The 22,598-nt window shown below is 40.6% G+C and overlaps 1 protein-coding gene across 1 annotated transcript; it reads right to left on the bottom strand.

Moving 5' to 3' along the window:
* Positions 1–6,912: 6,912 nt before the first annotated feature.
* On the bottom strand, positions 6,913–22,295 carry LOC122015083 (probable carboxylesterase 11). Its single transcript, XM_042571760.1, has 2 exons — positions 21,277–22,295; positions 6,913–7,657 (listed from the first exon to the last, which is right to left on the bottom strand). The coding sequence occupies exons 1-2, from the start codon at positions 22,095–22,097 to the stop codon at positions 7,120–7,122; spliced, it is 1,359 nt and encodes a 452-aa protein (XP_042427694.1). The 5' UTR covers positions 22,098–22,295; the 3' UTR covers positions 6,913–7,119.
* Positions 22,296–22,598: the final 303 nt, after the last annotated feature.

Consider the following 22,598-nt stretch of genomic DNA (forward strand, 5'->3'; position numbering starts at 1 on the left):
TGCCCAAAGTAAACGCTCAACGAGCGTGGGCCTTGGAGTAGGAGTCACCCTAGGCTCCAAACCAAGTAAATCTTGGTGTCTCTATGTGTTGTGCTTTATTATTCCGCTGCGTTTACTTCTAAAGTTTTCCGAATACGAAAAATGAAAGCCACGAGCACTATTCACCCCCCTCTAGCGCTTTTCGATCCAACAACCTCCACCATTCACAATGACTAGCTTCGATTCTTGGAAATCAAGAATCAAAAATTTCTTGATGATGGAGATAGAGTAATGGTTTGCTTTAATGGAAGACTTTGAAACTCCAACAAATTCAAAGGGTAAAATTCTCAAGAAGAGCAAATGGAGCCAAGAGCAGATCCAAAGATGTGAGGCCAATGATAAAGTGATCAAGATATTGGTCAATCTATTGCCGAGCAACATCTTGGAGCAAATTAAAGAATTTAAAGATGCCAAAGAGCTATGGAGCAAATTGGCCAAGCTTCATGAAGAACCTTCCACGGTACCAAATCAAGACAAACCCAAAGAGGGCAACTCATTGGAGCAAGACCAAGAGGAGGAGGATTTCGAAGTTGAGATATGCTCAACATCGGAAGAAGAGATTCTAGAAGCTTCATCCTCAAAGGAGTGCAACCAAAAGAGCAAGGAGGGAGCATATTTCTGTTTCATGTACAAGAGTATGAAGAAGAAGAAGAAGCCTCCATCTCCGGATCAAGAAGGGATGAAGATGAAGAAGCTTCCACCACCAAAAGTCAAGACAAATCAATTGGAGGATCATCATTGTCAGATCAAGAGGAAGTCTCTACATCCAAATCAAAAGGAGAAGATGCCACCACTACAAGCAAAGGTATAACAATTTCAATTGTTAACAATAAAGATCATATCATTTGCTTTGAGTGTAGGGAAAAGGGACATTACAAAAGTAAATGCCCTAAATTGGCCAAGAAGAAGGACCAAGTGGCACCTAAGGGTAAGGAGAAGCCCAAGGAGACCGCCCCCACAACAAAGAAGAGTAAGGAGCACATTGTGTGCTTCTTATGTCATCAAAAAGGACATTATCGGAGTCAATGTCCTAAGGGGAGGAAAGTGGTCAAAGTCAAAGGAGGAAGCTCAAGTCAAGGGGGAGCTTCCAAGGTAAAACCCAATGTATCATTTATTGAGCCTATTCCTTTGAGTAATGGTAAAAAGCATGCTAGTTCTAGCGTATATCATTTTAACGCTATTTACCATGAAAATAGGAAGCATGATAAACTTAAGAAAAATTATGTAGTCATCATGCTAAAACTACCCCCAAGGCTAGCAAGGTAGATAAACTAGGAAATAACACTAAGGACCTTAGGTATAAGCCTAAAAATAAAAATGCTCAAGGACAAAAAGAGAAATCCAAAACTAGGGATTTATGGAAAGAAAATCAAGTCTTGAGGTCAAGGCTTAATAAAATAAAAAAGACCCTAAAAAGGATGGAAAATATCCTAAAAGGGCAAAATGAGCATAACCTAGGTTTAGGAGCACAAAGGTCATCCAATGGCCATAGAGGTTTGAGATACAAACCCAAGGCTAAGAAGGATGTAATATCTTATCATAGGATTCCATATAGCTATGAAACCAACCCTAGGTCTAGGGGTTAAGTCAAGGATACAAGGGAAGTCATCCTTAGGAGTATCTTTGCAACATCAAAAGTGACTAAGACTTCTAAGAAGTCTAACAAAGTCACTAAGAATGTCACAAGGGAAGCTATCCCTAGAGTTGACCTAGAGAAGGTGACCAAGGCTTCTAAGAAGCCTAACAAGGTCATTAGGAAGGTATCTAGGGAAGTTATCCCTAGTGAGTACCTGGAGCATCCAAGGAGCACCAATAGGTTTTGGATTCCTAGGAGCATTTTCTTTACCCCTTAGATGGGTTAGAGAGTGTCAACTCTAATTGGAAAGGTAGTTAATCCAACCTTGATGAAGTTGACACTCGGAAAGCATTTTTAAGATTTTTATTAACCTTTGAAAATGAAATGGATTATTTGTTTACTCTTTGGAAGAGTAAAATGTGCTAACTTTGAGGAATTGATGTAATTTATATTGGCACAAATTAATCAAGTGCAAAAGAAATGCTAAGTTAGGTTTTGGCATTTTCTTAAGAAGATATGGGCAATCTAGGATTACTTTTAGGTTTAACTAAGGATTTAAGGACACTTAGATAGATAATCTAGGTACATTTTATTATGCTAATTGTCATGCTTTGTTTGCCCATCACATGCCATGACATCATATTTTGCATTCATGCTTATTATGAAAAACACAAAAATATCATGTCATGTCATACATACATCATGTAGTTATAGTAAATTTTCTTTTAAAAATTATTCATTTTGATGTATGTCATAACTCATCATGCATTATGTTTAATTCATTGAAATTAAGGATAATGGCATTTACTAACAAGTAATATCCTAGATGGATGTTTATAGTCCAAAATGCTTAGATAGATAAGCATGATGCCTAGTTTAGGGGAAAACCAAACTTTACATCTCACAAAGAAGTATAAGGTGACTTGTATGTGTTTTAGTACACATTAGATACAAGTGAGATGTTAGGATGATAAACAAAACTCAAGATGTTGATTTAGTGCATTCTTTTTTAATTTTAGGTTCATCAAAACACATATTTGTGTGTACTCCAATCATTGGGAAAGCTAATGTACAAGTCATGTGCATTGAGCCCAAAGAACATGATTGGAAATTAATTTTGAAAATAATTTTAAAATGCTTTTGGAAAAGCTTGGTGAAGACTATCGCTTGATAGTAATCATCATTGAAAAGTTAGACACAAACTAGAAGAAAACACTAAAGTTTTTACAAGTTTTCAAGTTTGTGTCAATCTTTGAAAATATGAAGTATTTTCCTAGAAAACTATTTTTCTATGATAGTATATATCCTAAGTAATGTCTACATGAGTTTTCATGATTTTTAGAATTTTGTAGAATTTTTAGGGCATTTCTGAAATTCGGTTGAAATTGGATTTCAAAATTTCAGAAACTCAATCGATCAGCCGATCAATTGGGAAGCCTCAATCGATCAGCCGATCAATTGAGCTACGTTTCTTCATGAGCAGAGCCTCGCTGGATCGATCAGCCGATTGATTCAATTTGCCTGGGTCGATTAGTGGATCGATTCAAAGGTAATTTCCATGAACAGAAACTCGCGGAATCGATCAGGCAATCGATTGAATTGGTTTCAATCGATTGAGACTCAATTTCAATCGATTGAAAATGCTGATTTTGGCTGGGAAAGCCTTATTTCAGTATTTTAAACTATTTTTAGTCTAGGTAACCATTCCTAACCCCTTGAAACACATGTGTATACATTTAGGGGGAGTTTTCATAATGAAAACAAGGCTGGATTGATTAAGGGAGATTAAATAGAAGTTTAGGTTGAGGTTTAGTTTCAATATTGGATTTTTGAATCTCAAAACTTTAAATTTTTAGGTTTCCTAAAGGTTTAGGAGTTTCAAGTCATTGTTGGTGCAATGACAGAAGTTTGAAACATGTCTTTAGGGGGAGTTACTCGCTAAGAACATAGAAATTATTTTCTGAAATCATGGAAGGTGGTATATCCTTCTCTTGATAAAATGCTCAGGGTTGAGCGTTGAAAAATAATAAAGAGTGGATATCTTCATTGTGGGGTTAGCATCATAATATGGAGTAATGCTCAAGGTTTAGCATTTAATACAGTGAAGCGTATGGGACCTTCATTGTGGTGTTGTGACCAACGAGTGAAGTTATGAACAACGGTGAGTAACTCTTCAGGGGGAGAGTTCTTTTTGATGTATGCCAATAGGGGAAGAATGTAGGGTTTAAGTTAGACATTCATTACCTAAAGAGGGAGTTTGCCCTCTAGGAAAGGGGGAAAATGAAGGAAACCCTCATTCATACTTTGGCATGAAAGGAAGTTGAGGCTATAGGATTAGCCTAACTTAAAGGTATTGTCAAACATCAAAAAGGGAGAGATTGTTGGTGCAATATCCCCTGGGTCAAGGTTGACCAGGTTGACTAGGCTTGAGTTGGCTCAAGTCTGAGTCTAGATGTTTGGATTTCGATGTTTAACAATACATGGAAATTGCAGATGCAATCATCCGGTTGGAGAGATTGTTGATACAATTCTCCTTTGGCCAAGGTTGACTAGTTAGATGTAAAGAAGAGTCAAGTAGGTCAAAGGGTTAACTGGATACTTGACTGGGAAAGTCCTAATTGGAGGTTAGGCAGTTGAAAGTCCTGGTGAGTGAAGCCAAGAAATTAGAAAACCCTAGTGAGTGAAGCTAGGTGAAAGTTCTGATGAGTGAAGCTAAGCAGATGAAAAGTCCTGGTGAGTCAAGCCATGTAGATGGAAAGTCCTAGTGAGTGAAGCTAGGTAGATGGAAAGTCCTGGTGAGTGAAGCTAGGCAGATGGGAAGTCCTAGTGAGTGAAGCTAGGTAGGTAGAAGTCCCGGTGAGTGAAGTTGGGCAGTGGAAAGACCGAGTGAGTAAGGCACGTGGAAGTCCAGGTGGTTCAAGGTTAACCGGACACCTAGTGTTAGAAAGTCCAAGTAGGTCAAAGGATTGACCAGATACTTGGCACGAGGGAATCTACATGGTTCAAAGGTGACCGGACATCTGGTGGAAGTCCAAGTGGATCATGGAGGACCGAACACTTGGCATGAGATAGTAATTCCAAGTGGGTCAAAGTTGACTGGACATTTGGCATGAAGAGAAAAGTCCAAGTGGATCAAAGGGATTGATCAAACACTTGGTGAAGAAGTCCTAGCAGGTCAAGGTTGACCGGATGTCAGGAATAATGTCCTAACAGGTCACGATTGACCAGATGTTGGAATTAGGGCCCCCGGACTTGGTTTAAGTAAGTCAAAAGGGGAGACCAATCGATCAACTGATCGATTGAATAAGGGTTCAATCGATCAACCGATCGATTGGGGCTATGTTCCGACAACCAGTGGCCCAATCGATCGGCCGATCGATTGAGAGCTTATATCGCGCACACAGAAGCATTCCCAATCGATCAGCCGATCGATTGGGCACCCCCAATCTATCAACCAATCGATTGGGGAATTGGAAATCGTGCATAGAAGTTGAATCGATCGGGCGATCAATTGCGACGATTTCCAGAGAGCACAGAGGCGCTCTGACGATCGACCGATTGATTCAAAGCCTTCCCAATCGATTGAGAGTCATTCAATCGATTGGGATCCGACCGTTGCGCAGGTTATAGTCGTTGGCGAGCGTTTTTTCCTCCGCAGTTCTTCAGCTTCTTCTCTAGCGATCATAGCAGCGATCTCAGTGAGATTCTCCACACTTTCACAGCCAGTTCTTGAAGGCTCTTGGAGACAAGTGTAGTCACACTTCCAAGGTTCAAGAGGCAACAAGTAAGCAAGAAGAAAGAGTTTTCATTTGTATCTTTTGTATTTTCTTCTTGTGGGTGTTGTATATTGTTGTGTGAGTTCGTCAATGAAGCCTGCAACCACAGCAACGTCAGTGCCGAGCCGGGGAGGGGTTCCCCGGCGATGGCCCTCCGCCACTCAAGTCAAACACCGGCGATGAAGAAGAAACAAAGAAGTAAAATAATGGCAAAGTAACTATAGCTACAGTAGAGATCCTTTATACCTCTGTCGAAGTTTGGGGGTCTTTATATAGGATTTCCGAGGAGCGCGTGCACGCTTCTTGAGGCGCACACACTCCTCAAAGCATACCCTAAAGAGACATGTCAGAAAAGACTATATATATATATATATATATATATATATATATATATAGAGAGAGAGAGAGAGAGAGAGAGAGAGTTTTGTTAAAATACGGACATGTGCATGCGGACTCGTCCGCGGCAGAATTTGATTTCTTTTTATATTTTTATATATTTTTTTTACCATCCTCGTTCTCCTCTCTCTCGTCGTCGTGTGTCGATCGTGCCAGCCTTGCCTACTCGCCTCTGGCCGGCCGATCGACCAGTCGCCACCCACCGGTCACCCCGCCTTCTCATCTCCGGCCGCCCACCAGTCACCAACCACCCGCAGGCCGCGACCCACAGAAGGAAGCCTGGAATTCTCTGTTGTGTTTCTTCGTTCTTGCCGAAGTTGCTCGCCGTGCTCACTCTGCCTCCTCGCCCGGCCGCCGGCCACCTGCCCACCGCCGGCCATCTGCCCACCTCCGGCCGCTAGGACCCACCCACACTATAGGCCAGGGGGTGAACCCGTCGGGGATCGCGGCATGGATTCCAGTTGCTGCTGCCTGCCCACCGCCGGGCTGAGAGGAAGTCTCGGCGGCGAGGGGATCTAGTCGCGTCGGATTTCGGCCACGATCACCCCGGAATCCTGCCGCGATCTCGCCAGAATCTGGCGCGATTGCGTCCAATCGCGATAGCGTCCGAAATCCAGCCGCGATTGTGCCAGATTGGGACGCGGCAAGAGAGAGACGCAGGCGCTCGAGGAGGATCGCGGAGAGAGAGAGACGTAGGCGCGTGAGGAGGATCGCGGCGAGAGAGAGACGCATGCGCGCGAGGAGGATCGCGGCGAGAGAGAGACACATGCGCGCGAGGAGGATCGCGGCGAGAGAGAGAGCAGGCGCACGAGGAGGATCGCGAGGCTTCGGCCGAGACGAGAGGAAAAGAAAATAAGGAAAAATAGGATGACGCGAAAAGAAATAATGAGAAAGAGTTTGTCCGTATGATTCCGTAAGATAAAGACCCGTAGGATAACAATTATATATATATATATAACAAAATGATGCTAAATTAAGGTAGGTGCACCATCTTGCAATATATTTTAATAAAAAAACCGTTTAGTTTTTAAAGAGTTGACTAATTATATTCCACCTTATTCTTAGGGCCTGCAAAAGTCAGCCCTTCAATATTTTAAATATAAAATCAAGCTTTAACCAATTCCATAACTTAATAAATGCGACTTTACCAATACAAATAACATCTCCTTCCATACCGTAACGCATTATATTCTTCAACTGTACTGGTTCTTTACGTAATACGCCATACAAGAATGAAGACAATATCAATGAATTGAACTCATCAAACTTGCTAACCTGATACAAACACTCAAGCAATGCCCTTTTCCTTATGCATCTAATGCGACGCGATGCCTAATACGAGAATTCGTGCCCTCGGAGAGATATATACTTCTTCACCCATATGGCAATGTCTTCAGAACAGGCCTGCGCTTGAGGAGTCTTGAGGAGCATGTCAAGTGTGGCAAATTCATGGACTGCATCTTTGTATTCGAGCACAGGCGCATCAACATTTACTTTCCTGAGCTCCTCAGAATATGCAATTGCTCTGTCTCTCATCCAGTCATGCTCCGCAACAACTGTGAGGGTCGGCGGCATCAATTTCAATGGAGGTCCCCGATCCGGCACAAGAGGGTTTGCGGCAGGGTGGTCGAGACTAAACTCATTCTCAGGTAAGAACAGCTTCCATGCAAGCGCACACAATGACTTGTCATAGAAGTAAGAATTTGCTAGCTTTATTTCTGAACGTGTTGGGGTGCTTCCAATGAAGAAGGGATACACCAGAACTTGGGCAACAACCTTAACTGGCTCGATGAGCTTTCCAGCATCAACAGCTTTACGAGCCACGTAGTCTGCAATGTTAGCTCCACAACTTGCACCGAGGAGAACACATCTGCTTTCAAGTCAATCAAAGAAGCATCTAGGTTAGGTGTAACGTTTTCCAAATAATAGCAATTACTAGCACAGAGAATAAACCATTATACTATTAGTAGCATAGTAGGAGAATTGAGGTCACAGACTGCATCTGCAGACACCCGATTCTACCTCGTGGTTGCTTAAAAAACCACTAGTTTGGAAGGTTGCTTTAAAGAGAATCAGGAAATGATGAGAGGATAAAACTTCACTCCTTAATCTCACATTTCCATCTAAGGATTCTTAAAGTATACTTAATATGACCATCCAGATGCCTTCAGATTTTACACGGTATCAAAACTAGACCAATGTTAGAGATTAACGAAGTGAGGAGAGGATAACTGGATAAATCCTCACCGTAGTCCTGTATCTCCCAACAATTTCGAAAATATGTTTAAAATGCCAAGAGGTCTTCCACCTTAAATGCCTTGACATTTTGGATTACAATGGATTATAGGCCTAACAGCTATAATATCTTACAACTAACAGACAAATAAGGCAGGTATCAGGTCATGACAACTTTTCCATTTTTTGGTCACATGAAGTAATGAAATAATCAAAAACCAGTACAAGAAAAAACCATAAAGTTCAAATTATGTAGAACAGCAGCTTAAACTCAGTTGACTTTCCAATTTCCATTTGTTAAGCATAAGGAAAAGCAAAAGAGGGATGCGAGGCACAAAAAAGGATTTACTTGCCATAGAAGGTGGATGAAATGGAGCACCTAATGTGCCATTGCAGATCTCCATGAGTATTGTGGGGAATATAAAGTACAACATCAGTATATATGTAAATTACCACTTCTCATCAGGAATGGCAAAATGAGTGAAAAAGGTTAGCGGTACCTGCTGGCACTCCTATAATACCTGTAATAGATTATGTATTCAGGGGAATAAGTTTGGTTCGTACATGATTTTGGGTTCTTATTAGTGTGATATCCAACAAAAACTCTAAGGCCCTTTGCTGTTTACCCACTCATACAAAGCACAATGACACATTTTTAGCATCCACCCATGTCATTTGACATAGAGATTATACCTAAACAAACGTTGATGTAGATAGTGTTGATCTTCCTTAAATCATCCACAATGATCACAAATATCAATGTGCCACATCACTAATTCATGGCCCAAAGTGACTTTAGCTTGGAAGCAAGTGATAGGGTATGTGGCAACATTTATCAGGGTGAACATAGACCTATAAATATGACCTTGAGAGACAAAGAAAAGAATTTTGACTTTTCTATGAACAATTGATGCAACATCTTTCAGTGTAGAGAGAGGAAGTTAGAGAAAGAGACGAGTTTCAACATTACCGATTACATTAGTACCCCCACCTTGGGGGTTCACTCCAGGCAATCCTTATCTCTGCCCAACATCTAGTCAAAATTGCTTACTTCACCTTGGTCTCATCCCTTGATAGAATTCCTCCAACTCATCCCTACAAAAGATCTACTTCGACGATACAATCAAAAGGTCTAAAATGTATGTCAGCGCCGACCTTAACAGATTGACAGACTAGGTAGAGGCAGCAGGGCATGAAATCCTAGAGGAAAAGTAAACATTCAATCTCGAGGTCACCCAGATCACGAAGAGGTAGATTTGACTTCCCTAATTTCCTAGAGAAGGTAGTTCAACTTTGAACTAACAACCTCGAAAGAGACGGAGACCTTGGATTAAAAAACCTAGAAACTGAGCAACTCTTAGCTCCACTTTGTGTCTATGAACAGCAGAGAAGCGATAAGCTCCCAAGGGTTGAGACTCACAATAAACACCCTTTTGATCCCTTTGATGTGTTGTGTAGGACCAAGCCAAATTGAAGTGTTGAAGTTCAACCAGAGCAAACTCCAGTCATTTAGGATATTCAAGACCTCATTCCAAAAAACTTTTATTTACCTATGGATACATATGATGAGAGCACCAACCCCATTGAACAGATATGGATGCACAGATATGGATGCTTACCGAGTAAGGATGACTGTGTATGAGATCACAGATGTATTTACATGCTAAGTCTTTCTTACTACATTGTGGGGCGGCGCATAAATGGTTTGTGTGCCTACCAATTAGCCAGACTTCTAGTTTCAAGGTGATACCTGAAGCTTTAAAAATTCAGCGATAGTCAAGAAATGACCCAAAGTGCTGACAACATAATGTCACTAAATAAAGTTGTGACAAGTATCTTACAAGGTTCATAAGAAAATTCATGGAAGCGATGAGTGGATGATTCAAATTCAAAGGTCTGGTGGTGGCTTTTAAATTTACATTGTAAGCATCTGGATTCTTGCACTCATTATAAAGGAGTCCCCCTGTGGGATTATACTAAGATGCCAGAAAGAGCAAGTCAATATGCTACAACAGACAATGTGTTCAAATCTAAAACATCATATGCACGACCTCAAAGACTAAAAGAGCCTCGACAATCACGACCCAATGTGTGCCCCTAGAGCTTTGGACGGAGCATGTCTAAGAGGATCGAGGTATGTCATTGATTGCTTACTTGTCAAAAATTGTTTTGGAGACTGAAGAGATAAGGTTACATTGAACCACAGTAGATTAAGTCTATGGCACATAAGAATGATCATAGCATGTTTTTTCCTTTTTCACAATAAGCACAAGCTTGATATAGATGACTGCATCCAAATAAGACACAAAGTTGAAAACTTGATCAAACAATGGTATTTATGATATTTTCTTAAAAAGTCATAGACTAAGCTAAAGACACCCTAAAGGTGCATCATAAAGAAATGATATAAGACCTTAAGGAAAAAGTAGCATCATATGGAAATGATATAATACCTCAAGGAAAAGGAGAAAGTCATATAGAAACGAAACCTCAAGGAAGCGGGAAGCGACCAAAAAGTCCAAAGACCCTTAAACCAAGATGAAGATGCCCCCAAAAGGTGTATATAGAAATAATACAAAACCTCGGGGAAATGGCAAAGAGGTCTAAGGACCTTCAAACTAACCTGAAGACTCTTTAAAATGGTGTCATATAAAATGGCATAAAACCTTAGCTAAGCAACCTAGAGGCATCATAGAAATGAAAAATAAGACCAAGAAACAAGCAAGTGGTCTAAGAACTCTCAGACAAAGCTGAAGACCCTCAAAGATGCTTCATATAATAATGACATAGGACCTCAAGAAAGAAGCCGAGATGTCCAAGGACACATGAACTGACCTAAAGATGCCTTAAAGAGGCATCATATAAATTGACATAAGATATTAGAGAGCATCCATTATATAAAAATGATATAAAACCTTGGGGAAGTGACCAAGAGGTCCAAAGACCCTTGAATCGAATAAAACATCTCCTAAAGATGCATCATATAAAAATTTCATAAGACCTTAGAGAAGCAATTGAGAAGTACAAAAACTCTCGAACCAAGCCAAAGACACGTAGAAATGACATAAGGCCCTATGGAAACAACCAAGAGGTCCAAGCATCCAAACTTAAGATTCCCAGGGAGGCGTCATGTAGAAATGACATGAGACTTTGAGGAAGTGGCCGAGAGATCCAAACCTTGATCTGAGCTAAAGACCCCCAAAGAGTCATCATATAGAAATAGAAAAAGATTTTAGAGAAGCGGCCAAGAGGTCTAAGGATTCTCAAAGAAGTGTTATAAAGAAATAATATAAGACCTTGAGGAAGAGACAAAGAGGTTTAAAGACCCTCTACCCAAGCCAAAAATGCCCCAAAGGAGTATCATACAGAAATGACATAAAACCTCAAAGAAGCGACCTAGCCATGCTCAAATTAGAGTGAAGCACTTATAATGCATGCCAATTATCTACATGGGACCAAGGCATCTAAGAGCTTAAGTAAAAAAGAGAGAGGTCGCTATGACACATAAGTGGAGAAAGAGTCCTTAAATTCTATTCAAACAACTTTGTACATACAAGAATAAAGTAACTTCCAACAACAACAATCGCCATTGCTTTAAAAGTTAAGTATCGGGTGATACTAAGTCTATGTAGGTGCTAAATGCTCCACATTAGTGATACACCAAAAGTATATCCACCCTTAATTTTTGAAAAGAATGAATATTCTACTAGGAATCAATGCATATGGGATGATTCCAAAAGCATCAACAATTGATCCAAAGGAATTAGCTGAGTATAATGAGACCAAGTTCTTCTATGAATTTTCCATGATGGGAAGGACTCTCCAAACTTGGAAACAATATTGGGGAAGTTGCCCCCACAACATTGAACCGGAAGGCATCCAAATCACAAAGAAAAAGGGTAAGGGAAGATTTTATAGGCAAGAGACCTAAACCCAAGTAACACCACAATGGATCAAAGGAATGTAGAAAATACAATATTGGAAACATATAAAAATCTTTAAGGAATAAAAGGGTTTATTGAGTATGATGTTTGAGTTCCAAATAAATATCTAAGAAACGCCAAGGCAAGAAGTCAACAAGAATATAAATCACCCAACAAAGCAAAACCATGTCCTATTCATACTTTTTTGGTTGAGCTTGCCTCCTCATCGTTCTTTTGTTGGAACTCGAGAATTTAGCCTTCTCTGTGGGAGCCATGTCCTAGGTGCCATCAAAATAAATACTAGCCTTCAGCACATTGTGGTAGGTCAAAGGGTTCTCAAACTTAAGCTCAAAGTGACGCTTGATAACACGATCTTGGAAGATCAAATATCTCAATGTGAATAAGTCATGCGAGATTTGGGGCCAACCTCACACAGAGTAGCTTAAATATTTATTCTCCTATAAGAGCTTCTCAACTTTCAAGGGTGCTTAGCATATAGTTCGTCCAGGTAGCAAGATCATCAATTATTTTATTTTTTGCTTCCAAGTTCGCTTAGGCCTCCTTTGTAAGCCTTCAATTTCTTACTGAAGCTTAGCAACTCTAGTTTTCTCCTACTCAAGCTCTATCTCCATGTCTTGGCGAGAAACCTTCATAATGGTTCTCACTGGTGAAATTTTGGTTCTTCTGGTCAAGCTAAAAAGATTTGCCTTAAGCTCACCTTCATTTTTTTTCTCTTTAGGTTTCATCGAGCTTTGCGCTCCCTCCCAATTAGAGGGGAAAATTTCCTAACAATGATTGACTTGAGAACCTAGCACAGTTTGACATAATCCAAGTCAGTGGATGTAGGGTTCTTATCCTCATCCTTTGAAATATTTAAGTAGGTCCGCCAACATCAACGCCTTAGGAGTCACGTTGATGATGTTTCTTTACTTCTTCAAATCAGGGAGCAAGTATGCAATAGGCTGCAATCTAGCTTCTTTATGCCCCTTTGCTCCTAGAATCCAACAGTCTCAATTGCAAACACCTCAACCTCAATAAGACAAACGATTGACACCCAACGCTCACAATGTTCATAAGAATTAGTGCCTCTAGCAACACACATAAAAGGATTGGAAGCATCAAATGTGCCACTAGCACCCAAGAGGCTAGCACTGCCTATGCGAGGCCCCTGATCTATGGATAGGGGCACATCTTCCTTCTTGCCTAAGGGAGTGAAAATTTAAAATTAGGGCTAATAATTGTGCTCCTACCTCCTCGGCAATGTTTCTACTGCCTAAGAATTTCAAAAAAAATCATTCCTATAAAACAAAATATTAGCATGTTAACCACTTTCAGTATTAAGCTAACCCCATGATTTACCTCCCTTCACATAACCTGGGAACGGGCTGTGAGGGACACCTGGGGTGAGCTTAATCACCTTTTTTTGCTACAAAAGGGAGTTATACAACAAATGACACACCTATAGGCTTTCGATAGCCTAATTCTACCAATCTCCTTGGACATAACCTTAATAAGATCAGACACAACGATAACACTCTACAAATCTATTGCCTCTTTTGTCTCTTTGGATGTTAAGGAAGGGAAGGAGTTCCTAACTAAAGACAAATAGGTTCAACAAGTGGGAATAGTTGACCTAGGATAGCACACAAAGAAACCTACCTCTTCCACCACTTGTTAGAGGTAGAAATGAAGTAGAGCTTCCACCCAAATCGAAAGATATATAATAGATTTCCTTGTCAAAGCACACCCAATAGGCTTCTTGAAAAATTCACCAACCAAAGAACTTATAAACCTAATATTGTGAAGGAGAAACAAAGGCAAGCTAAGGAAGACCATGCGAGAGTGAAGTGTCAAGAAGATAGAATTTCCTACTCCATCATAGTGGAAGCCTTTTATATCCCAATAGTGTCATAAAACGAAAGCCAATGAGAGGGAAGAACAAGTGATGCACTGCCTAGGCATTTCAACAAGAGGTGAACCACCGAAATCCGTAAGAAATTTTTTTGCATAAAACCCCCTATCATAATGGACCTTGATACATGGGGACTAACTGATGCAGGGTAACTTCACCCTCATGATCACTTATATGGCCTACTAAGATCTTGTTTAACCACTTAGGTTAAAATGGAACGAAATTAAGGGCGACACAAGAATAACCAAGAGCTTGATGAGAATTCTAGAGGAACCGATAACAACTTCAAGAAAGCAAGTTGCGCAACCAAAGAACTTATCAACCGAATATTGCAAAGGAGAAACAAAGGCAGGCTAAGGAAGACCAAGCGAGACTGAAAGCCTTTTGTATCCCAACAGTGTCATAAAACGAAAGCCAATGAGAGGGAAGAATAAGTAATGCACTGCCTAGGCATTTCAACAAGAGGTGAACCAGCGAAATCTGTAAGATATTTTTTGCATAAAACCCCCTATCATAATGGACCTTGATATGTGGGGACTAACTGATGCAGGGTGACTCCACCCTCATGATCACTCATATGACCTACTAAGATCCTGTTTAACAACTTGAACGCAAAACAATGTCTTTTTAACATTCCACATCACAAATCCAAAGTTTAAAAACACAAACCTTTGTTGGTGCTAAGGTTTAAAATCTCGAGCTATATCAAAAGTTTCAATATTTGATAGAACGATACCAACCAACAAATCTTACATGTCTTTATTTAGTCAAAATTTAGAAACTAAGTCCAAGCATGGGTCCCTAAAACATGTTTACTTAACCAAAATGGATCAAATCAACATTGGGTCTCCATGGATCAAATTCATTACCTAAATAGACCATATCAAGGTTATGATTCAGGGGCGCCTATAGAAAAACAATGATCTCTTATTGAATTAAATGCATGATTGTTTGGTTTACTGTTTTAAATATACATGCTTAGTTTTAATTGATAATTTAGAATGGTTAGAAATGAAAAAGGGTTTGACAACATAGCATTAGAATGAATTAGGATAATAGTAGGCTAAGGAAACTTTATCGAAGGCATGTCTAGGTTGAATCATATGTGTTCTATCTGGTGCACTAGACCTAGTGGATCTTGTAGGACCGTTGGGCCGGCTAGAGGGGTTGGTAAATAACCTGTCAATTAAAACAAACAACCCTTCCTCGAACGATTAAGCTAACACTTGTAAAATGAATTAAGCAGATAAATAAAAGCATAAAAGAAAAGACGAGGCACCAGATGTTTACTTGGTTACAACCGATGTAGTTGTTAATCCAAGGAAGATTAAGCTCAAAAACTCCTTCAGGCGGAGAAGCCTCTTACAGCGTTTAGGCACAGAAAACAGAAGCTTAACTACAACTAAAGTATACAAGTGTTTGGAAATAAAATGATCGTAATTGTTGAAAAGCTTCTGGACCAAGGCTATATTTATAGCCTTGGTCGGGGCGCCTGGATGGGTTCCGGGCGCCCTGGGGGGGGATAAAATTTATCCCCCAACGATTGGATCGAGTCAAAGCTCGATCCTGTGAAAAAGTCCCTTCCGGGCGCCCCGGATGGTTCCGGGCGCCCCGGACAGCTCCGGGCGCCCCGGATAGTTCCGGGCGCCCCGGAGCCAAAAGTCAACCCAGTTGACTTTTGGTCCGTGCTCTCGCCTCTGGTCCGGGTCTTTCTGCTCCGGCTCCGCTTGCTTGGGTGATCTTTGACATCCGGAATAGGGCTCACCCGAACCCATCTTCCGGTCTTCTCGAGCGTGCTTCCTCCCGGCTTCGTCCCTCGGAATTACTGCGTGTCCCTTCTCGTCCACCAGTACTCATCCGCAGACTTGGTCCCTCGGTGCACCCGTCGACCTTCGCTAGCTGCTCTTGCTCCCGAGCAATCTTCCGCTCCGGCCTGCCTCGGAACCACCGCACTTCCTTCTCGTCCGCGGTGTACTCTTCCGTAGCACCTCGTCCCTCGGACGCACAGGTCGTCCTTCTCGCTAGCTCCTTCTTCCAGTACCTGTGCTCTAAGCTCCTGCACACTTAGACACAAGGTTAGAAACAACTAACTTAACTTGTTGATCACACCAAAACAACCATGGGGTTCCAACAATCTCCCCCTTTTTGGTGTGATCAACCCAAGTTAAGCTAGGGTCAACAATAGATATGAAATTAAACAGTTTATTGCAATAACATGCAACATGATAGAAAAAAAATTAAATTTCAAACATTCCAAATTTTAATTTTCAATTTTTTTCTACCTCCCCCTAGACTTATACTTTCCCTTCTCCCCCTTTGATCACAATAAAAATGAGGTACAAACGAAATCTAAGGGTTGACATTAAAAAATTTTTGACTATATTTCAATAATTTTCAGGGAAATATTTCCAAGTCAAGACAAATTTCTAAGTCATTCGACATCAAGATTAAGAAGTTTCTAAACAGAAAGCTTTATGCAAGAAAATTTCAGAGAATTAATAACATAAAGAGAAATTTTCTATGCATTTATTTATTTATATATTTTATGCTTTAATCAGAAGGTTTAAACTTCCATTTTAATTTATCAGAAATTCTTAAGTCACACTTTTTCAGATTTAAAGCAAAAAATATTAAACATGCAACAATTTGTATCATGTTAATTTCTATTATTTTTTGAATTTCTAGTTCACAAAAATATTTCGATAGCATAGATTCTAACTTGATAAAATTTTTCGATTCTATAAAAAATTCTTTCGACAATGTGCAAAATTCGTTTGAAAGAATATTTTGTAATTTGCAAGAATTTTTTAATAAAAATTCTAATTTGCAGGAATTTATTAATAATAGATTTCTTAATCCGAAACACTTTTTCGATGACTCATTTTCTGAATTGCAAAACTCTTTCGAGAAAGTAATTTGTAATTCGAAAAAATATTCGAAGAAAGTTTTTGACATCATTTCTAATTTGCATAATTCTTTCGAAAAAATATTTTGCAATTTACAAAAGTTTTTCGACAAAATTTCTAACTTGCAAAATTCTTTTAATAATAATTTGCAAGGCAAGTTTGACAATTGATTTTCTAATTCAAAAAATTCTTTCGATGATTCAATTTCTGATTTGAAAGACTCTTCAGGCAATTTTTCGATTGAATCATTTAATTGATCAGAGGTTCGAGTCCATACCTGACTTACCTTTTCGGTAGTTGATTCTCCCCCTGTCGAGTTGCTTTTATCCGAAGATTCTCCCCTTCATCACTCTCGGGATGTACTTCGGCTGTTGGGGCTGTCTCGGTAATTTCTTCCATCTCAGACTGTTCTGTCGGCAGCTCGGTGTCCATCAAAGAGTCGGATTGGGCTTCAGTTGGTTCTTCGTAGAGTTTTAAGAACTTTTCCCAAAGTTCTTTTGCGCTGTTGTATTCGCCGATTCTTTTGAGATCTTCATTTGGTATCACGGTTAGGAGATGAAATTTTGCCCGTCCGTTTGCCATCGATTCGTTACGTTGCTTTTTGTTCCAGAGACGTAGATCGAGTCTTTCTCCGTTCGTGTTCTTCGGTTCTTCATAACCAGATTTTAAAATTAAGGAAATACCAAGGTCTGAGTTAAGGTATACCTCCATTTGTTTCTTCCATGAAGAAAACTCCCCCTCGAATGCTGGTGGATATTCGTTAGCTCCGGCCATCGTTTTGTTGCTTCAGACGGCGGTTAGTCCTTCTGAGGCGTACTCAGCTCTGATACCACTTGTAGGACCGTTGGGCCAGCTAGAGGGGTTGGTAAATAACCTGTCAATTAAAACAAACAACCCTTCCTCAAACGATTAAGCTAACACTTGTAAAATGAATTAAGCAGATAAATAAAAGCATAAAAGAAAAGACGAGGCACCAGATGTTTACTTGGTTACAACCGATGTGGTTGTTAATCCAAGGAAGATTAAGCTCAAAAACTCCTTCAGGCGGAGAAGCCTCTTACAGCGTTTAGGCACAGAAAACAGAAGCTTAACTACAACTAAAGCATACAAGTGTTTGGAAATAGAATGATCGTGATTGTTGAAAAGCTTCTGGACCAAGGCTATATTTATAGCCTTGGTCGGGGCGCCTGGATGGGTTCCGGGCGCCCTGGGGGGATAAAATTTATCCCCCAACGGTTGGATCGAGTCAAAGCTCGATCCTGTGAAAAAGTCCCTTCCGGGCGCCCCGGATGGTTCCGGGCGCCCCGGAGCCAAAAGTCAACCCAGTTGACTTTTGGTCCGTGCTCTCTTCTCTGGTTCAGCTCGCCTCTGGTCCGGGTCTTTCTGCTCCGGCTCCGCTTGCTTGGGTGATCTTTGACATCCGGAATAGGGCTCACCCGAACCCATCTTCCGGTCTTCTCGAGCGTGCTTCCCTCCGGCTTCTCGTCCACCAGCGTACTCATCCGCAGACTTCGTCCCTCGGTCGCACCCCGTGCCGACCTTCGCGCTAGCTGCGTCTCTTGCTCCCCGAGCAATCTTCCGCTCCGGCTTTCGTACCTCGGAACCACCGCGCGCACTTCCTTCTCGTCCGCCGGTGTACTCTTCCGCAACACCTCGTCCCTCGGACGCACAGCGTGTCGTCCTTCTCGCTAGCTGCGTCTTCCGCTCGAGTACCTGTGCTCCTAAGCTCCTGCACACTTAGACACAAGGTTAGAAACAACGCAGAACCTAACTTAACTTGTTGATCACACCAAAACAACCATGGGGTTCCAACAGATCTAATTAAAGCTATCCCAATCAAACATGAGCTAGTTAAACCAAAACCTAGTATTAAGTTTTTTGGATTGGTTGTTTTTGGAAAGCTTTGTCTAGGCGCATGGTTATTTTAATGATGTCCTTTGTGACTCACCTGGAAGCTTACCATATAAATACCATATAAATTCCTTCTGGATGAATCCAAAGCTAAGTTTGAATCTAACAAGGGTTAAACAACCTTTTTCAAAATTTAATCTAAATTAATTAACCAATTAATCAACTTAATTTGAATGATTAATCTCTCATGCATGTATTCTAATGCATGGTGTTGGTGGCATATTGGAGGTTGAAGGAGGAAGGAGATGCAGCGAAAGAATGAGACATTGTCTGTGCCGAGTAGTATCAAATTTTGATAATATCAGAATGATGCGTTTTAACCACTTTGTTCGACACTGTATGAAATTTTAAACCATGGTTAGTACAATGATACCCCAAAGCATGTAGTATTGCATGTGATTTCAATATCTAGACTGAGTTTAAATTAGGAAATATATGTGATCTATATGTATCAAGTATGCAGGTACAAGAAACTTGATAGGTATTGCAGGTGCATTTGGTGGCAATACAAATAGGTCGGCGAGGACTAAATACTTCGGATACTTGGTAATAATATAAGAATAGGAATTATATGTAAGAATTTTGGATGTGGTACTCTATAAGCATAGTCAAAATAATTAGTGCACTTCATATTTTCAAAAGGTATTATTTTTTTAAATTAATTTTGAGATAATAAAATTCACACACATGTCATTTCTCATTTTTAAAGATCTGCCTAGTCCACTAAGGCAATTTGCAGTTGTGCAGAGATCGAAATAATTAGTTTTATTTGGAGTTTAACAACTCAGCCTTTGATCTATCCCTAAAAAGAGATAATTGTAATGTTCATACATAAATGGAGTAGTTGTTTATTAAAATATTTTCTGGGAAGCTATTCATGCTTGATGCTACATGTCAAGAAGTACATTGTAAATATGTTGCTTGACTTTGACACAAGTATTCAACATGTGTGGATCCAAGTAAGGTGCCTTTTTTACCAATTGCTTTTACATGAAAATAATGAGGGTAACTTGAGTTGTGTTTACCTATGTGATCAACCACATGTTATTCATCTAGCCAACCCTAAATATTTAGAACTTACACTGCTTGCCATCTACACATGATCTATGGAGTCAATTATCGAGGGGCATTGGAGCTCAAAGTGTGGATGTCTAACAAGGATAAAAGGGGGTAGAAATCCAAGAGAGCATAAATGAAACTAATTCAAAATTCCTAATTTATGTTATATCCATGTATTTAAATAGCAATAATATGTTTGATTGATTCAGCTTCTCTCTCAAATTATAGTTGTAATAGAGGGAAACATAAACATCTGATTTTTTTTTTAAAAAAAAGGTTAAATAGTCACCTAATGCATGGCAACATAGTACCTGAATTCCCAGCAAAAAGTAAAAAAAAAAAATATTGACTGTACAAGTTCTTAAAACTAACCTAAGGTTTGCCTATATATGATATTGCAATTCTCTAATTGATTCAGCAAGTCCCCTAAAACTGATGGAACTTATTGAATATCCATTAAGCTTCTCAAAATATATAATAAACTAAATTGTTGTCTCTCAAGATACTCATTGAAACTAAACCTGAATGAATTCAGATTTAATATCGACTGATCAGTTGGCCAATCATTACAGCAAGTTAAAATTAACTTTGAAGAATATGAAGATCGAAACCATAGATTAAGAAGTCTTGCTCTTGGATTGTGAGCAATGAATACAAATGCATTTTAATCCCCCAAAAGACTTAAGCCAGTTAAGCATTGTGTTTAGAGAAGTATAACCCGACTAGACGAGAGATCTTAGTCTCCATTTTGCTTATAAAAAGACCAAAGAATAAGCATGGTAAAATAAGTAACATTAACAAAAGACATTGTTCATCCCATATAGGAACCAAGACGTAATGACGTAATGTATTCACTATTTCCTTATAAAATCCTTTTCCTACTAACTTTGGCTACCTCTCTCATGAACTTGAAGTTGTTAAAAGAAAGCCAATAACAAACTAAAGAGTAAGACAGTCCACAAAACAACCTAAAACGATCCAATTAATACAACATCCAGACTTGAAACAACATATGACAATAACCTAGACTAAGATCGTGCAAAATTTAGAATAATTGAACTTCTGTGACATAAAATGACTTCCTTTGTATGTACTCATATAAGATAACTTCCATCTCTTGATGTTATCATGTATCAACCAATTTGTTAAATCTTATTGTAGAATCTAAAACTTCTCCTTTATCAAGATACCATTCCAAGTTAAGTTCTTAGAAAAGTATTATTCTATCGAAGATAAAGTTATAGTATTTCTGTAGCCCCTATTCTATAATGTATTTGGTGCAAAAACAGGATTTACTCAAAAGCAGCTTTACAAAAAATATTGATTTGGAAGCAGCAGTCTAGTGGAACATATAAAAAGACAAACACAATTAAATGCCTAGTTTTACAAATTTACTGTCATATAATATCCTTCTAGTACCATTGATACAATCGAAAAGGAAATGAGTAGAAGACTGGATAAATTACCTTCCAATGACCCTACATTTAGGAGAACACAAACAGCCATGATTAGTAGAAGCAAGAATTCTAAGAAGAAAAATCACCTGGAAGGATCGGCATGATATGCTAGCCAAGGCTCCACAGTCGATGCTCCAAATGTATCCACAATCTGAGCCTTTCTTAACTCTCCAGCTCCTCCTCCCCTCGCAGACCCCATAGACATTCTGCACTCGGCCAGCTTCGCCTGCTTCCCTAACCAATGCAGCACCTTCAATCCATCCTCGAATGCTGCAGGATAGCGACTCTCTGGTGCCAGCCTATACCCGACCGCAATTACAATGGCGTCGCACAGCTTCGCAATCCGCCTACAGTAGAAATCGTTTGCATTCGACGTATTGCTCCCGGCGATGAACCCGCCTCCGTGAAACTGGATAATGACTGGCAATCTCTTCGACCTACCCACCCGATGACGCGCGTCAACGACGGAGGGGAGGTATCCGCGATAGTTGGTACCGTCGGAAGCAGCGTCTCCTTTATCGTGAGCGGATCCGGGGCCACCAAAGCTGCGCCGGCGGATGCGGTCGGGAGAGGGAGCAGCGACGGCAGCGCCACCGTAGCTGTTGCGGCGATCGATATCGGCTGTCCGTCGTGCGGACGCAACGGTGCGGAGGAGCGCAGGGTCCGGGAGGAAGATGCGGACGGCTAACGAGGTGAGGGGGTCGATGTGGATGTCCTTGGTGGCGACACCGTCGGCGCCGAAAGAGGGATTCACCGGCGCTGTAGACTCCTCCGACCGGGACGTGACACCGAATCCGTTATCACCCGACGACGCGCCGCCTTCCTCCGCCTGCAAGAGGCTCTGCAGCTTGTGCTTCAGCAGGAGCTTGAAGAAGACGCTGTAGAGCTTGACGGCCACGCTCGGCATCTCACAATGTCCCCTCCCGACGGATCTCAGAGCTAAACTGTAGCCCTAAACCTGATGCCTCTCTTCAGACCGAACGCATTCGGCTCCAGCTGTAGCGATGGAGGTAGAGCAAAGGGCATCGCTTTGGACGATTGAAAGAGGAGAGCCGAAGCGAGAAGAGGACAAAGGAAAGCAGAAAGCAAAGCAAGGCGAAACCGGTGTCTGAATTCGTGTCTCCCGCCGTACCCCATTCGTAGGCGGTTCGCTCCCGAACCGAGGCGAGCTTGCAATTTGCTTGGGTTCCAAAATATGGAGGTGTGAAATGGAAAAATTAGCATACTTCGAATCGTAAGGGGAAGGGACGTTTTTGCTAAATTTTAGGATTTAGGTGGGAAATCGAAGAGGGAGTAATAATGTGTGCGATTACTGGAGTATTAATACAGATCACATGCGAAGCGAAGCCATGAAGAAGGCGGCAATCGCATGTGAATTTCACGTGCAAATTCTGACAGATGGGCCTAC

This window comes from Zingiber officinale, chromosome 8B (genome assembly GCF_018446385.1).
Source record: "Zingiber officinale cultivar Zhangliang chromosome 8B, Zo_v1.1, whole genome shotgun sequence".
Classification (NCBI taxonomy): domain Eukaryota; kingdom Viridiplantae; phylum Streptophyta; class Magnoliopsida; order Zingiberales; family Zingiberaceae; genus Zingiber; species Zingiber officinale.

Coding starts and splice junctions, on each gene's coding strand:
- LOC122015083 (XM_042571760.1), bottom strand. CDS start 22,097: ATGCCGAGCGTGGCCGTCAAGCTCTACAGCGTCTTCTTCAAGCTCCTG. Junction 7,658..21,276: donor TATCATGCCGATCCTTCCAG/GTGATTTTTCTT, acceptor ACTTGAAAGCAG/ATGTGTTCTCCTCGGTGCAA.